The sequence below is a fragment of the Acipenser ruthenus genome, chromosome 47, assembly GCF_902713425.1.
Source record: "Acipenser ruthenus chromosome 47, fAciRut3.2 maternal haplotype, whole genome shotgun sequence".
NCBI lineage: Eukaryota > Metazoa > Chordata > Actinopteri > Acipenseriformes > Acipenseridae > Acipenser > Acipenser ruthenus.
The window spans coordinates 9,378,967-9,392,651 of NC_081235.1; the positions used below are offsets into that span (position 1 = coordinate 9,378,967).

At 51.0% G+C, this 13,685-nt stretch overlaps 1 protein-coding gene across 11 annotated transcripts in view; it reads right to left on the reverse strand.

Annotated features, from left to right (window-relative positions):
* Positions 1 to 13,555, reverse strand: part of LOC117415243 (CUGBP Elav-like family member 5) — a 22,077-nt gene extending 8,522 nt beyond the window's left edge. The window contains exons 1-6 of one of the 11 annotated variants that reach the window (XM_059013905.1): positions 13,327 to 13,555; positions 8,440 to 8,568; positions 5,142 to 5,221; positions 4,286 to 4,459; positions 1,266 to 1,431; positions 1 to 64 (exon numbers count right to left, since the gene is read on the reverse strand). The exon at positions 1 to 64 is cut by the window's left edge and continues 83 nt beyond it. In XM_059013905.1, coding sequence (XP_058869888.1) covers positions 1 to 64; positions 1,266 to 1,431; positions 4,286 to 4,459; positions 5,142 to 5,221; positions 8,440 to 8,568; positions 13,327 to 13,375 — 662 coding nt within the window. In that variant the 5' untranslated portion in view covers positions 13,376 to 13,555. The remainder of the gene's footprint in view (positions 65 to 1,265; positions 1,432 to 4,285; positions 4,460 to 5,141; positions 5,222 to 8,439; positions 8,569 to 13,326) is intronic. The other 10 variants (XM_059013902.1, XM_059013901.1, XM_059013907.1 and 7 more) reach the window with 10 other exon arrangements.
* Positions 13,556 to 13,685: the final 130 nt, after the last annotated feature.

Genomic DNA, 13,685 nt, shown 5'->3' on the forward strand with positions numbered 1-13,685 from the left:
TTCACGAGGGGGGTCACGATGCTGGGAACTGCTGAGGGGGCGATGGAGGGGGGAGAGCTCAGACCTGGGGAAACACGGCACAGGACTGTACTGCACAACACTACTGTACACGCCACCACACCACACAACACAACACAACACAACGCTATACAATAGAATAATGTACAACACAATGCAGGTGCTCTGGTACACGAGGGGTTAAACACAATGCTCGGACACCATCCTTACAAATACTTTCTTTTTTTTAATTTAGTAAAACACCAATAATTTTATTATTTTCTCCCAATTTGGCATATCCAATTATTTTTAGGCTCAGCTCACCACTACCACCCCTGCGCTGACTCGGGAGCGAGAAGACGAACACACGCTGTCCTCCGAAGCGTGTGCCGTCAGCCGACCGCTTCTTTACACTCTGCAGACTCACCGTGCAGCCGCCTCAGAGCTACAGCGTCTGGAGGACAGTGCAGCTCTGGGCAGCTTACAGGCAAGCCCGCAGGCGCCCGGCCAGACTACAGGGGGCGCTGGCTCTCATCTCTATTGAAATACTTTACATGTGACTCACAAAACGACAGGGAAAGAAAACAAAAACACGCGACATGTCTTCAAACAAGACTCAAGACAGACAGAACGGTACATCAGCATATAAAAAGCACACGTGTCCATAAGGCCGATTCATGTGAAACATCAACGTTTTGGAAAAGTCCAAGCTAGATTCTGCGCCCGGAGGAGGGTTCAATTCATCATGAAGGGGAGATTCCTCATCGGGATGCTTCCCTCTGTGGAGGAGTTACCTTCGAATGATCTGCCCCCGCTGTGCTACACTGTCCCGGAATCAGAGACCTTGTGAACGCCTGCACTCTTTACAATGGCACCGGGCGAGTCCTGAGGTTACTTCAGCAAGGAGTTTTTTCTCCAATGCTAGATTCCCTGTTCTGGTGATGGGGTTTCAGTAACTACATGGTATTTTTGCACAGTAATGAAGCCTCTTTCCTTGGCTACACTGTGCACTTACCATAGCCTACCAGGGTTTAATATGCTTTACAGTATCATACTTGTCTGTGCTTTGCAGTGCTTGCCTGTGCGTGCCCATGCGTTCACTGTGTTTTATCACACTTTGCTATGCTGTTATAAGGGGGTTGGGGCTCCGCAGGCCTGGCTCTGCTCTGTTTGCTCAGATTGAGATCGTTCAGACTCTTCATCTTCAGAAGTCGCCCGGTGCCGTGCTGCAAACTCCAGGTTAGAATTGAGTAAAAGCCATTGCTCACCAAGCATCCCGTGAAACTCACCCGACACAGGTGTCATGGGCGCGGCCGGCAGCCCGTTCAGGGTCAGGCCCCCCATGTGGTGGATCTGACCGGCCGGGAATGCAATGCTGGGGGCCAGGTACCCCCCGTGAGAGGCAGCCATGAGAGCGGCCTGCTGCTGCATCAGCTGGGAGGAGAGGGGGAGAGTACAATCAATTCTAATCAATCAATCACATTGATTTGGTATAGCGCCTTTCATGCCAAGGCATCCCAAAGCGCTTCACATGACAAATAAATATACTATACAATAATATAATATAATATACAATAAAATATTAAAAAAATAGTCCATCCCAATCTACAGAAAGGCCTCTGCATGAAGAAGTGTTTGAAGCTTTGATGTCATGCATTTATTGAGTCAGCTTTACGGATTTCAATTGGAAGATTGTTTCATAATCCAGGTGCATGATGACTAAAGGCTCTTCCACCACAAGAGCTGCGTTTTCTCATTGCAGTCTCCAGAAGCCCTCAGCAGATCTCGGCTGGCGTCCAGGGACAGAAGGTAAAAGCATGTCATTAATGGAAGCAGGGCCATTTCCAGAGACAGCCTGAAATGTCATTAATAACATTTTAAAAATAACTCTGTCCTTCACCGGAAGCCAATGCAAGCGGGCAAGAACAGGTGTAATCTGTAGGTATAACACTAAAACGTCCCAATTAGCATTGTGTACGTTTCCTGTAATATGCGGAATGTCTTCCAGCACCCTCTGCTTTATTAACATGCCTCTCCCCGTACAAAAAACAATACATAAATAAACATCCCAGCGAGCAAGCGGCCCATTCAGCCGGCCTCGCTCGCACGGCGTCCCGCGCGGGGAAGCCCACGATCCCCCTCAACGGCTCTGCCCCGCACCTCATCCATTAGACACGTGCTTTGTCACAGCATCTATTAACTCCCTTTCTGTCATTTGCATAATTTTATCAACGTGACAAATGGGGAGCATCCATTGTGTGCCAAAGAAGATGAATTGGGCTTTAAGAGAGAGGAGAGAGGGAGAGAGAGGAGAGAGAGAGCAGCCATGCGATCTGTAAGTTAATTTTAATAAACTCGTGACGAGGAGACGAGGGCTGGTGAGGCACAGGCTGCCAGACCCCCCATTAGCACTCGTGATGAGTCACTGGGCTCATCTGATTGTCGTCCCCCCCCCCCCCCCCCTTGCATTTCAGTGGGTGACCCAGCGTTTAAAAGCAGATACCATTAGCACAACACTGTCATTAGCACAACACTGTACTATTATCATAGAGCTGTCACATTAGCATACCACGATCCCAATACCACAGCACTGTCAGATTATCATAGCACTGTCAGATTATCATAGCACTGTCAGATTATCATAGCACTGTACCATTAGCAGTTGCCCCTAAAGTTTGAAAGCTGCACCTTTTATTGGCACCAGTGCATTTATCTACAAAAACAAACGCAGATTTGGGGCTAGTTTCACAGATTTCTTCCACATTCTTTCTGATAAAGGGAATAAGTAATTTACACGAGGCTTCATTTTGATTCTTCATAAAGTGTTGTTTTAAATGCAGCTGCTTTCTGATTTGGGTATCATCAGATTCGGATTTAGAAAAAAAGCCAGCCAGCAAATCTCAGTGAGTGCAGTTCTGAAGACTGGCCCCCAGGGTGCATCGCAGTACAGGGATTCATTCCCAGCTAGGCCCAGCAGAGGGCAGTGTTGCACAGAGATGATTGTGGAGCAGCCCACGCCCACGCAGTGATGTGCAATTTATTAACATCAGCTACAAGACAGCAGGCAGATCACACTGTGCTTTCTGTCTTTTGTCACGATCGCAATCTGTGACTCTGCAAAAGAGATGCTAAAAATACTGTATGGCAGTTTTATACAGAGCAGGCTGACAGTTGCTCAAATACCCAAGAAAGCCATTCACATGAACAACAAGTCATACACTGTGCTCTGCTGTTTGGCTCGGAGATGATGGGGTCGTTTGTTCTTGAATATAAAATAAAACAATGCGATGCCTGCTTTCCTACCCGGCCCCAGAAACTCTGAGGGGAAGCAGCAGGTTTGAAAAGGGAGGAAAATAAAATTGAAGCTGCTCTCCATCTCTCCCTGCAGATCTTCAGCAGCGAGTCCTTGATGAATTGCTCTCCATCTCTCCCTGCAGATCTTCAGCAGCGAGTCCTGGATGAATTGCTCTCCATCTCTCCCTGCAGATCTTCAGCAGCGAGTCCTGGATGAATTGCTCTCCATCTCTCCCTGCAGATCTTCAGCAGCGAGTCCTGGATGAATTGCTCTTCATCTCTCCCTGCAGATCTTCAGCAGCGAGTCCTGGATGAATTGCTCTCCATCTCTCCCTGCAGATCTTCAGCAGCGAGTCCTGGATGAATTGCTCTCCATCTCTCCCTGCAGATCTTCAGCAGCGAGTCCTGGATGAATTGCTCTCCATCTCTCCCTGCAGATCTTCAGCAGCGAGTCCTGGATGAATTGCTCTCCATCTCTCCCTGCAGATCTTCAGCAGCGAGTCCTGGATGAATTGCTCTCCATCTCTCCCTGCAGATCTTCAGCAGCGAGTCCTGGATGAATTGCTCTCCATCTCTCCCTGCAGATCTTCAGCAGCGAGTCCTGGATGAATTGCTCTCCATCTCTCCCTGCAGATCTTCAGCAGCGAGTCCTGGATGAATTTACATACCTGCTCTCACTTGGACAGGCTGCATTTCATGAATCCCAGTGAAGGCTGGGATTGTGTTGAGAGCACAGAGTTAACGACTCCCCAGTGTTTCTAACCTGTGAATCAAAGGATTAATACCCGTGAGGTAATGGTTACATTTCTATTTCAGGGAACCAGGGTGATGATAATAACCTAACGGTACTGAGCCTTTGCTGGCTGAGGGAGGGCAGCTCATCCCTGGGGTTTAGTGAAGAGGCTCCGAGGCGGTCTGACACATCACTCAGTGCGTTCCATTGGATATGTAAAGCACCACAGTGTGGAGGGCCTCAGCGTGTGCTGTTACTCACTGCGTGTGCGTAGCTGCTGTACGTGGCGAAGGGCAGCGCGACGGCGGGGTTGAAGATCCCGAACTGGCCGACCATCTGCTGCATCCTGCGGATCGTGCGCTCCTTATCTGTGTCAGCAAACTTCACCACCAGGCTGGAGGAGGCGCCCTGGAGGGGGAGAGAAGGCGAGCCGGGCTGAGGAAAGAGGAAAGCAATGCTGACAAAACCATCCTCACACTGGAGCCCCGCCCACCCTGAACATGAACACACACACACACACACACACACACACACACACACACACACACACACACACACACCCTGAACATGAACACACACACACACACACACACCCTGAACATGAACACACACACACACACACACACACTCACACACACACACACACACACACACACACACACACACACACCCTGAACATGAACACACACACACACACACACACACACACACACACACGCGCACACACACACACACACACACACACACACACACACACACACACCCTGAACATGAACACACACACACACACACACACACGCACACACACACACACACACACACACGCACACACACCCTGAACATGAACACACACACACACACACACACACACACACACACACACACACACACGCACACACACCCTGAACATGAACACACACACACACACACACACACACACACACGCACACACACACACACACACACCCTGAACATGAACACACACACACACACACACACACACACACACACACACACACACACACACACCCTGAACATGAACACACACACACACACACACACACACTCACACACACACACACACACACACACACACATGCTGATGATTTGAACTCACTGGCATGGTCTGGCTCCCGTGCAGAGCGCTGATCGCTGCCTGGGCCTCAGCGTGTGTGGAGTACTTTACAAACGCACAGCCTGGGAACAAAACACAACACAGGAGAGGAGCACTGCAGAGGAACCAACACACAACACACAGGAGAGGAACCAACACACAACACACAGGAGATGAGCACTGCAGAGGAACCAACACACAACACACAGGAGAGGAACCAACACACAACACACAGGAGAGGAACCAACACACAACACACAGGAGAGGAGCACTACAGAGGAACCAACACACAACACACAGGAGAGGAACCAACACACAACACACAGGAGAGGAACCAACACACAACACACAGGAGAGGAACCAACACACAACACACAGGAGAGGAGCACTGCAGAGGAACCAACACACAACACACAGGAGAGGAACCAACACACAACACACAGGAGAGGAACCAACACACAACACACAGGAGAGGAGCACTGCAGAGGAACCAACACACAACACACAGGAGAGGAACCAACACACAACACACAGGAGAGGAACCAACACACAACACACAGGAGAGGAACCAACACACAACACACAGGAGAGGAGCCAACACACAACACACAGGAGAGGAACCAACACACAACACACAGGAGAGGAACCAACACACAACACACAGGAGAGGAACCAACACACAACACACAGGAGAGGAGCCAACACACAACACACAGGAGAGGAACAAACACACAACACACAGGAGAGGAACCAACACACAACACACAGGAGAGGAGCCAACACACAACACACAGGAGAGGAACCAACACACAACACACAGGAGAGGAACCAACACACAACACACAGGAGAGGAACCAACACACAACACACAGGAGAGGAACCAACACACAACACACAGGAGAGGAGCACTGCAGAGGAACCAACACACAACACACAGGAGAGGAACCAACACACAACACACAGGAGAGGAACCAACACACAACACACAGGAGAGGAGCACTGCAGAGGAACCAACACACAACACACAGGAGAGGAACCAACACACAACACACAGGAGAGGAACCAACACACAACACACAGGAGAGGAACCAACACACAACACACAGGAGAGGAACAAACACACAACACACAGGAGAGGAACCAACACACAACACACAGGAGAGGAACCAACACACAACACACAGGAGAGGAACCAACACACAACACACAGGAGAGGAACAAACACACAACACACAGGAGAGGAACCAACACACAACACACAGGAGAGGAACCAACACACAACACATAGGAGAGGAACAAACACACAACACACAGGAGAGGAACCAACACACAACACACAGGAGAGGAACCAACACACAACACACAGGAGATGAGCACTGCAGAGGAACCAACACACAACACACAGGAGAGGAACCAACACACAACACACAGGAGAGGAACCAACACACAACACACAGGAGAGGAGCCAACACACAACACACAGGAGAGGAACTAACACACAACACACAGGAGAGGAACCAACACACAACACACAGGAGAGGAGCACTGCAGAGGAACCAACACACAACACACAGGAGAGGAACCAACACACAACACACAGGAGATGAGCACTGCAGAGGAACCAACACACAACACACAGGAGAGGAACCAACACACAACACACAGGAGAGGAACCAACACACAACACACAGGAGAGGAACCAACACACAACACACAGGAGAGGAACCAACACACAACACACAGGAGAGGAACCAACACACAACACACAGGAGAGGAGCACTACAGAGGAACAAACTCACAACACACAGGAGAGGAACCAACACACAACACACAGGAGAGGAACCAACACACAACACACAGGAGATGAGCACTGCAGAGGAACCAACACACAACACACAGGAGAGGAGCCAACACACAACACACAGGAGAGGAACCAACACACAACACACAGGAGAGGAACCAACACACAACACACAGGAGAGGAGCACTACAGAGGAACAAACTCACAACACACAGGAGAGGAACCAACACACAACACACAGGAGAGGAACCAACACACAACACACAGGAGATGAGCACTGCAGAGGAACCAACACACAACACACAGGAGAGGAACCAACACACAACACACAGGAGAGGAACCAACACACAACACACAGGAGAGGAGCCAACACACAACACACAGGAGAGGAACTAACACACAACACACAGGAGAGGAACCAACACACAACACACAGGAGAGGAGCACTGCAGAGGAACCAACACACAACACACAGGAGAGGAACCAACACACAACACACAGGAGATGAGCACTGCAGAGGAACCAACACACAACACACAGGAGAGGAACCAACACACAACACACAGGAGAGGAACCAACTCACAACACACAGGAGAGGAGCACTACAGAGGAACCAACTCACAACACACAGGAGAGGAACCAACACACAACACACAGGAGAGGAACCAACTCACAACACACAGGAGAGGAGCACTACAGAGGAACCAACTCACAACACACAGGAGAGGAACCAACACACAACACACAGGAGAGGAACCAACTCACAACACACAGGAGAGGAGCACTACAGAGGAACCAACTCACAACACACAGGAGAGGAACCAACACACAACACACAGGAGAGGAACCAACTCACAACACACAGGAGAGGAGCACTACAGAGGAACCAACACACAACACACAGGAGAGGAACCAACACACAACACACAGGAGAGGAACCAACACACAACACACAGGAGAGGAGCACTACAGAGGAACAAACTCACAACACACAGGAGAGGAGCCAACACACAACACACAGGAGAGGAACCAACACACAACACACAGGAGAGGAACCAACACACAACACACAGGAGAGGAGCCAACACACAACACACAGGAGAGGAACCAACACACAACACACAGGAGAGGAACCAACACACAACACACAGGAGAGGAACCAACACACAACACACAGGAGAGGAACCAACACACAACACACAGGAGAGGAACCAACACACAACACAAAGGAGAGGAACCAACACACAACACACAGGAGAGGAACCAACACACAACACACAGGAGAGGAACCAACACACAACACACAGGAGAGGAACCAACACACAACACACAGGAGAGGAACCAACACACAACACACAGGAGAGGAACCAACACACAACACACAGGAGAGGAACCAACACACAACACACAGGAGAGGAACCAACACACAACACACAGGAGAGGAACAAACACACAACACACAGGAGAGGAGCACTACAGAGGAACAAACACACAACACACCTTTGCTGTTTCCGTCAGGGCCCCTGAGCACGGTGCACTCCTCGATGACTCCGTAGGGCTCGAAGAGGCGGTACACATCCTCCTCACTCTGCTGCTTGTTCAGCATCCCCACAAACAACTTCCTGTCTTCTGGAACAAAACACAGGGGTGGGGTTAACTGAGACCCAGAAAGACCCCCACTCCCCCTACAGGCACACCACCACCCACCCCTCCGGGGTTATCAACTCCAAGAGGGGGGTTGAGGCTGAACTGCTCCCCCATGTCCCTCCCTCACCCCCTGAGAGAAAGGGTCTCCCTCCCTCTGCCTGCCTCCCTGCCTGCCTCCCTCCATGCCTGCCTGCCTCCCTCCCTCCCTGCCTGCCTGCCTCCCTCCCTCCCTGCCTGCCTCCCTGCCTGCCTCCCCCCCTCTCTGTTCAGCCTGGCAGTGGAGATGATGCACCTTTAAGATCATGGCGAGTGTCAGAGGGCTGTGTCGAGAGGACACGCCCCAGGAAGGCTCCTTATTGTTAGTGGCAGATCAGAGGGTTTGTATCCCAATAAAAGAGATTCAATGTGACATCTGTCACGGAGGATCGGAGAGCATTTATCTGCAGTGAAATGCGTTGAACTGGAACTGCAAAGGGCAAGGCAGGGGGGCGGGGGGGGGGGGGCAGATTGAGACAAGACACACAAACACCGGCTCTCAACACACGCAGGGGCCTCTGCTGCGGGTTTGAAAGAAAACGACTCGCTTGAGATTTGAGAAGTGGAGAGCAGTACAGTGAAGGAGGCACGAGCCCAAACGCCTGTCTGCTGGACTTCCAGATTCTTGTAGCTTTACAGAATCCTGATTGAGAGTTCTGGGCGAGCTTCCCCACTGTATCTGTGTCAGAGAGAGGGGGGGTAGCGTTGCCAGGCAACCCCCGATACAGCAGCCTGTCACTCATGTGTCAGTGCTGAGGGGGAGGGGTCAGGCTTCCATCTGCTGGCTGGTAAACAGAATTGATTCAGCTGTCAGCAGCAGAGATGAGGACCAGTTATTAGCAATATTAGAGACTTATCCAGAGACGAGGGACCAGGGGCTCTGGGGAATGGAGATGGGATTGTCCCTCGCCCTTGATCTCGCGCTCTCTCACTCTCTCTCTCTCTCTGTCTCTCTCTGACTCACTCTCTCTCTCTGATATAATGCACAGTTTGCTCCCCCTGCCCTGCTGTGTTGCACGTCTCATTGACATTCATGGCTTTCCAGATAATGAAGCTCTCGGCCCGGAGACCCCACTGTGAGCACAATGAACCTCATCACCCCCCCGCAGCCCGGAGACGAGGGGCAGCACGCAGACAGATGGGGGACAGCGGGCAGTGCCAGCCCCCCCCCCCCAACCCCGCTCTGGTCATTATCAACAGGCTGGGGTATTTCTGCAGTGTCATTTTCCAGTTTTGCCCCACGCTTTCCCCATGGTTAAGCTATGCATTTACCATGGTTTGCTATGGTTTGTTTTTTAATATGCTTTACCATACCTTTCTGTGCTTTAGCATGCATTCATCATGCTTTAATGTCCTTTGCTTTGTTTTTACTGTGGGAAACTTTTACAAAGGCAGACTCTCCAGTATTAAAATATCAAAAGTCGACATCTTAGTTACAAATATACCTCTCTCTCTCTCTCAGTGTTAGTTCCCCGACCCACCTCCCCCAGGCACGGATTAGCCACCCCTCACTGGGTCCACAGACCTCAGCCAATCAGAGCGTGGCTCCTGGCTGTTCCCGTCACACCTCAGTGCACACTCACACGCTCCAGCAGCTTCACAGCAGAGTGGACAGGGCAGGAGAAACCGGCCCCATTGCGGCTCAAGCACTTTGAGGTGCTGAGCAGTCAGCTGTACAGCAGCTTGAGCCAACATGGCAAAGACAGGGCTGCAGTTTCACAGCCTCTGATACACCCACACGCAGCTAGAAATGTGGCAGAATTCACTGTCCAAGATGTTCCAAGAATAAGACGATGGATTCCAATACAACATGCAATGCCTCGTGTTGCACGAGATTTAAAAAACAAACACTCTGCTCTTTCTTTATTTCACTGGTTGACTTACACAACAAGAAGCACCTGAAACATTGAAGAGACAGTGAAGAAGTGAAAGGCTCTTCCACAGCACAGCACAGCGCAGCACACGTGCAATATACTGTCAGCGCAGCACACGTGCAATATACTGTCAGCACAGCACAGCACAGCACACGTGCAATATACTGTCAGCACAGCACAGCACAGCACACGTGCAATATACTGTCAGCGCAGCACAGCACAGCACAGCACAGCACAGCACACGTGCAATATACTGTCAGCACAGCACAGCACAGCACACGTGCAATATACTGTCAGCGCAGCCTGAGCTGGAATGGACTGCTCTGTGAATTCTGGAACGGGAATCCTGTCTCATAAACACTCACAGGCAGCCTGGTAAGCAAGCACGATGCACAGTAATAATAACCCTGTCTATCACGAGAGAGAGCTGCAATGTGTCCTAAATAAACTCGTCCTGCTCCAAAATCTATACTCTCCACCCCTCGACCTCCTCCCCCCCCCCCCCCCTCCCCGACAGGGCTGAGCAGAGAGCAGCCGTGCCCGGCTCCTGAGTCACTGGAAAGGCTTTGAAGGCGCCAGAGCTTGGCTCTGTTCCTCCCCATCAGGGGGCAGACTTGTGGAGGCTCAGCGCTCCGAACCATGAACCCCGACACCTCCCCCCCTCTCCCTCTTCACTTCATACACATCCTGATAATACTGATTCTCAACTTGTCCATACCGTTCCGTTTTCATAGAATCAAAAGCACAAGCATTGAGAATCCAGCTGTATTCCTGTAAAGAGAGCCCATTTCTCTGGTTTAATCATTTAAAACGAGTCCGCGGAGGGCAGGAGAAAGCGTTTTATAACACAGAGCGAGGTTTCACAGGCAGGGCAATGACATTACAAAGAGTTTTGGCAAGCCATCCTGACAAAGCAGCATGAGACCGCGTGCTTTGTGATTGTGGATTTCCAGATGGCAGAGCGGAGTCACACCCCAAGGACAGGGAGGTTTAAACACAGGGTCTGTCCCGGAGAAACACGAGCGAGAGGAGCAGAGGAGCCTCAGACAGCTGATCTCCAATCACTTCCCAACACGCCTCCACAAATCAAACCCGAAGCATTCTCATCTGTCACACGGCACATTCTCAAAGCGGTGTTTACCCCATTCTAAAGCATGCTGTTATCACACTCACAAGAGCTCCTGAAGGAAACGGACGGAGGAGTTTATATAGGATTGTGTGGTGTTGTAACGAAGGCTGGACTGGGAAAGCTTCCCTGATTGCAGCTTCACTTGGGGCAACTCGAACGGCAGACACTGGCGTGGTTTCTAACACTTCACATGAAGATAGAGATTCGATTGAAGACCCTGGCAAAGACTGGATCTCGTGAATCCATTCATCATCTTGCTGTCCTCTGGGGAGCGCAGCAGCTCTTCAAATGAAAATATCAGCACCTTTAATAGGCTAGAACTGTAGAGCACTGCATATGAAATCAGATCAAATCAAACGATATCATAAATGAGTGCAGCTGCTCTCAGTGCTGTACGCCACCCCCTCCCCCCTCCCTTATTTCAGCCCTGTGTTTTGAGAGCTATAATGAGGCACATGTCATGATAAAAGTGACCCTAATGGGACCTCATGTTGCTGAGATGTTTACTGTTTCTTTAGATCAAAGTTAGAAGGAGACGCTTTTTTAATAATTTATGAAACGCAGCTCGGCAACTAACTGAGGAAGAACTGTTTCACAGGGAATCTGGGAATAGAGCTCCCCCTCCCCCAGCACACACCCACACTCAGGGAATCAGAGAATAGAGCTACCCCCCTCCCCCAGCACACACCCACACTCAGGGAATCAGTGAATCAAACCCTCCCCCAGCACACACCCACACTCAGGGAATCAGAGAATAGAGCTCCCCCTCTCCCAGCACACACCCACACTCAGGGAATCAGAGAATAGAGCTACCCCCCTCCCCCAGCACACACCCACACTCAGGGAATCAGTGAATCAAACCCTCCCCCAGCACACACCCACACTCAGGGAATCAGAGAATAGAGCTCCCCCTCCCCCAGCACACACCCACACTCAGGGAATCAGAGAATAGAGCTACCCCCCTCCCCCAGCACACACCCACACTCAGGGAATCAGTGAATCAAACCCTCCCCCAGCACACACCCACACTCAGGGAATCAGAGAATAGAGCTACCCCCCTCCCCCAGCACACACTCACACTCAGGGAATCAGTGAATCAGGGAATCTGCACTGACTAGGATCCCTGCAGACCAGCCTCTCGGTGTCAGTGCTGTTGTTTGTCCGCTCCTTGAGGTGCTTGAAGCTGCTCCTCCTGCACCCCGATCGCTCATCCCCACACAGCCGACCTGCATTAAAAGTCTATTTGCCCGGGGCAGGCAGCCCAGGGACCCCTAAAAAGCGGCCCTTGGAAGGCTGTGAATGGCACTGCACATCATTGTTAATGGTAACAAGCCGCTTCAATGGTAAAATCAATGGTGCTTTATAGAGCATCAATCTCTCTGCCTGTCCTCACTCTCCTGTCCGAGGGGGGCAGTTTGGAGCGACAGTGACTCTTGGGGGGGGGGGGGGATGGATTGGCACAGTGCAGGGAGGGTATTGATCGGGGGAGAGGGGAGCAGAGAGAGAAAGAGAGACAGAGAGAGAGAGACAGAGAGACAGAGAAAGAGAGAGAGAAAGAGAGAGAGAGAGAGAGAGAGAGAGAGAGAGAGAGAGAGAGAGAGAGAGAGAGAGAGAGAGAGAGAGAGACAGAGATAACAGGGGAGAGACAAGAACAAACCTCCCGCCCTCAAACAAACAACTTGGAGAAAAGAAGACAACTACCTCCACGGCTCTCGCTGTCCGCTGGCTTCACCTGGATGGGACGCGTCATCTGGAAGGGAAGAGGAGAGGAGAGGAGAGGAGAGGAGAGGGTTAGAGGAGCTGCTCAAGATACCGGCATGCTCGTCCGCGACTGAGCGACCGGCATGATCACATCAAAGCGTCTGGTTCCTCGAGCTTCAGGTGAGGAGACAGGGCCGTGCCAATCAGTGCAGGTTTCTACTCTTTCACTTGAACCCTTCTGAAATGCAACGCAGCGGGGGTCTGAGTCCCACCCTGCTCTATACGCTAATGCCTGATCAGCTGACGCCAAGCACATGTGCGATTGCAATTAGAGACTCAACTGTTTCAGCTTTAAACTT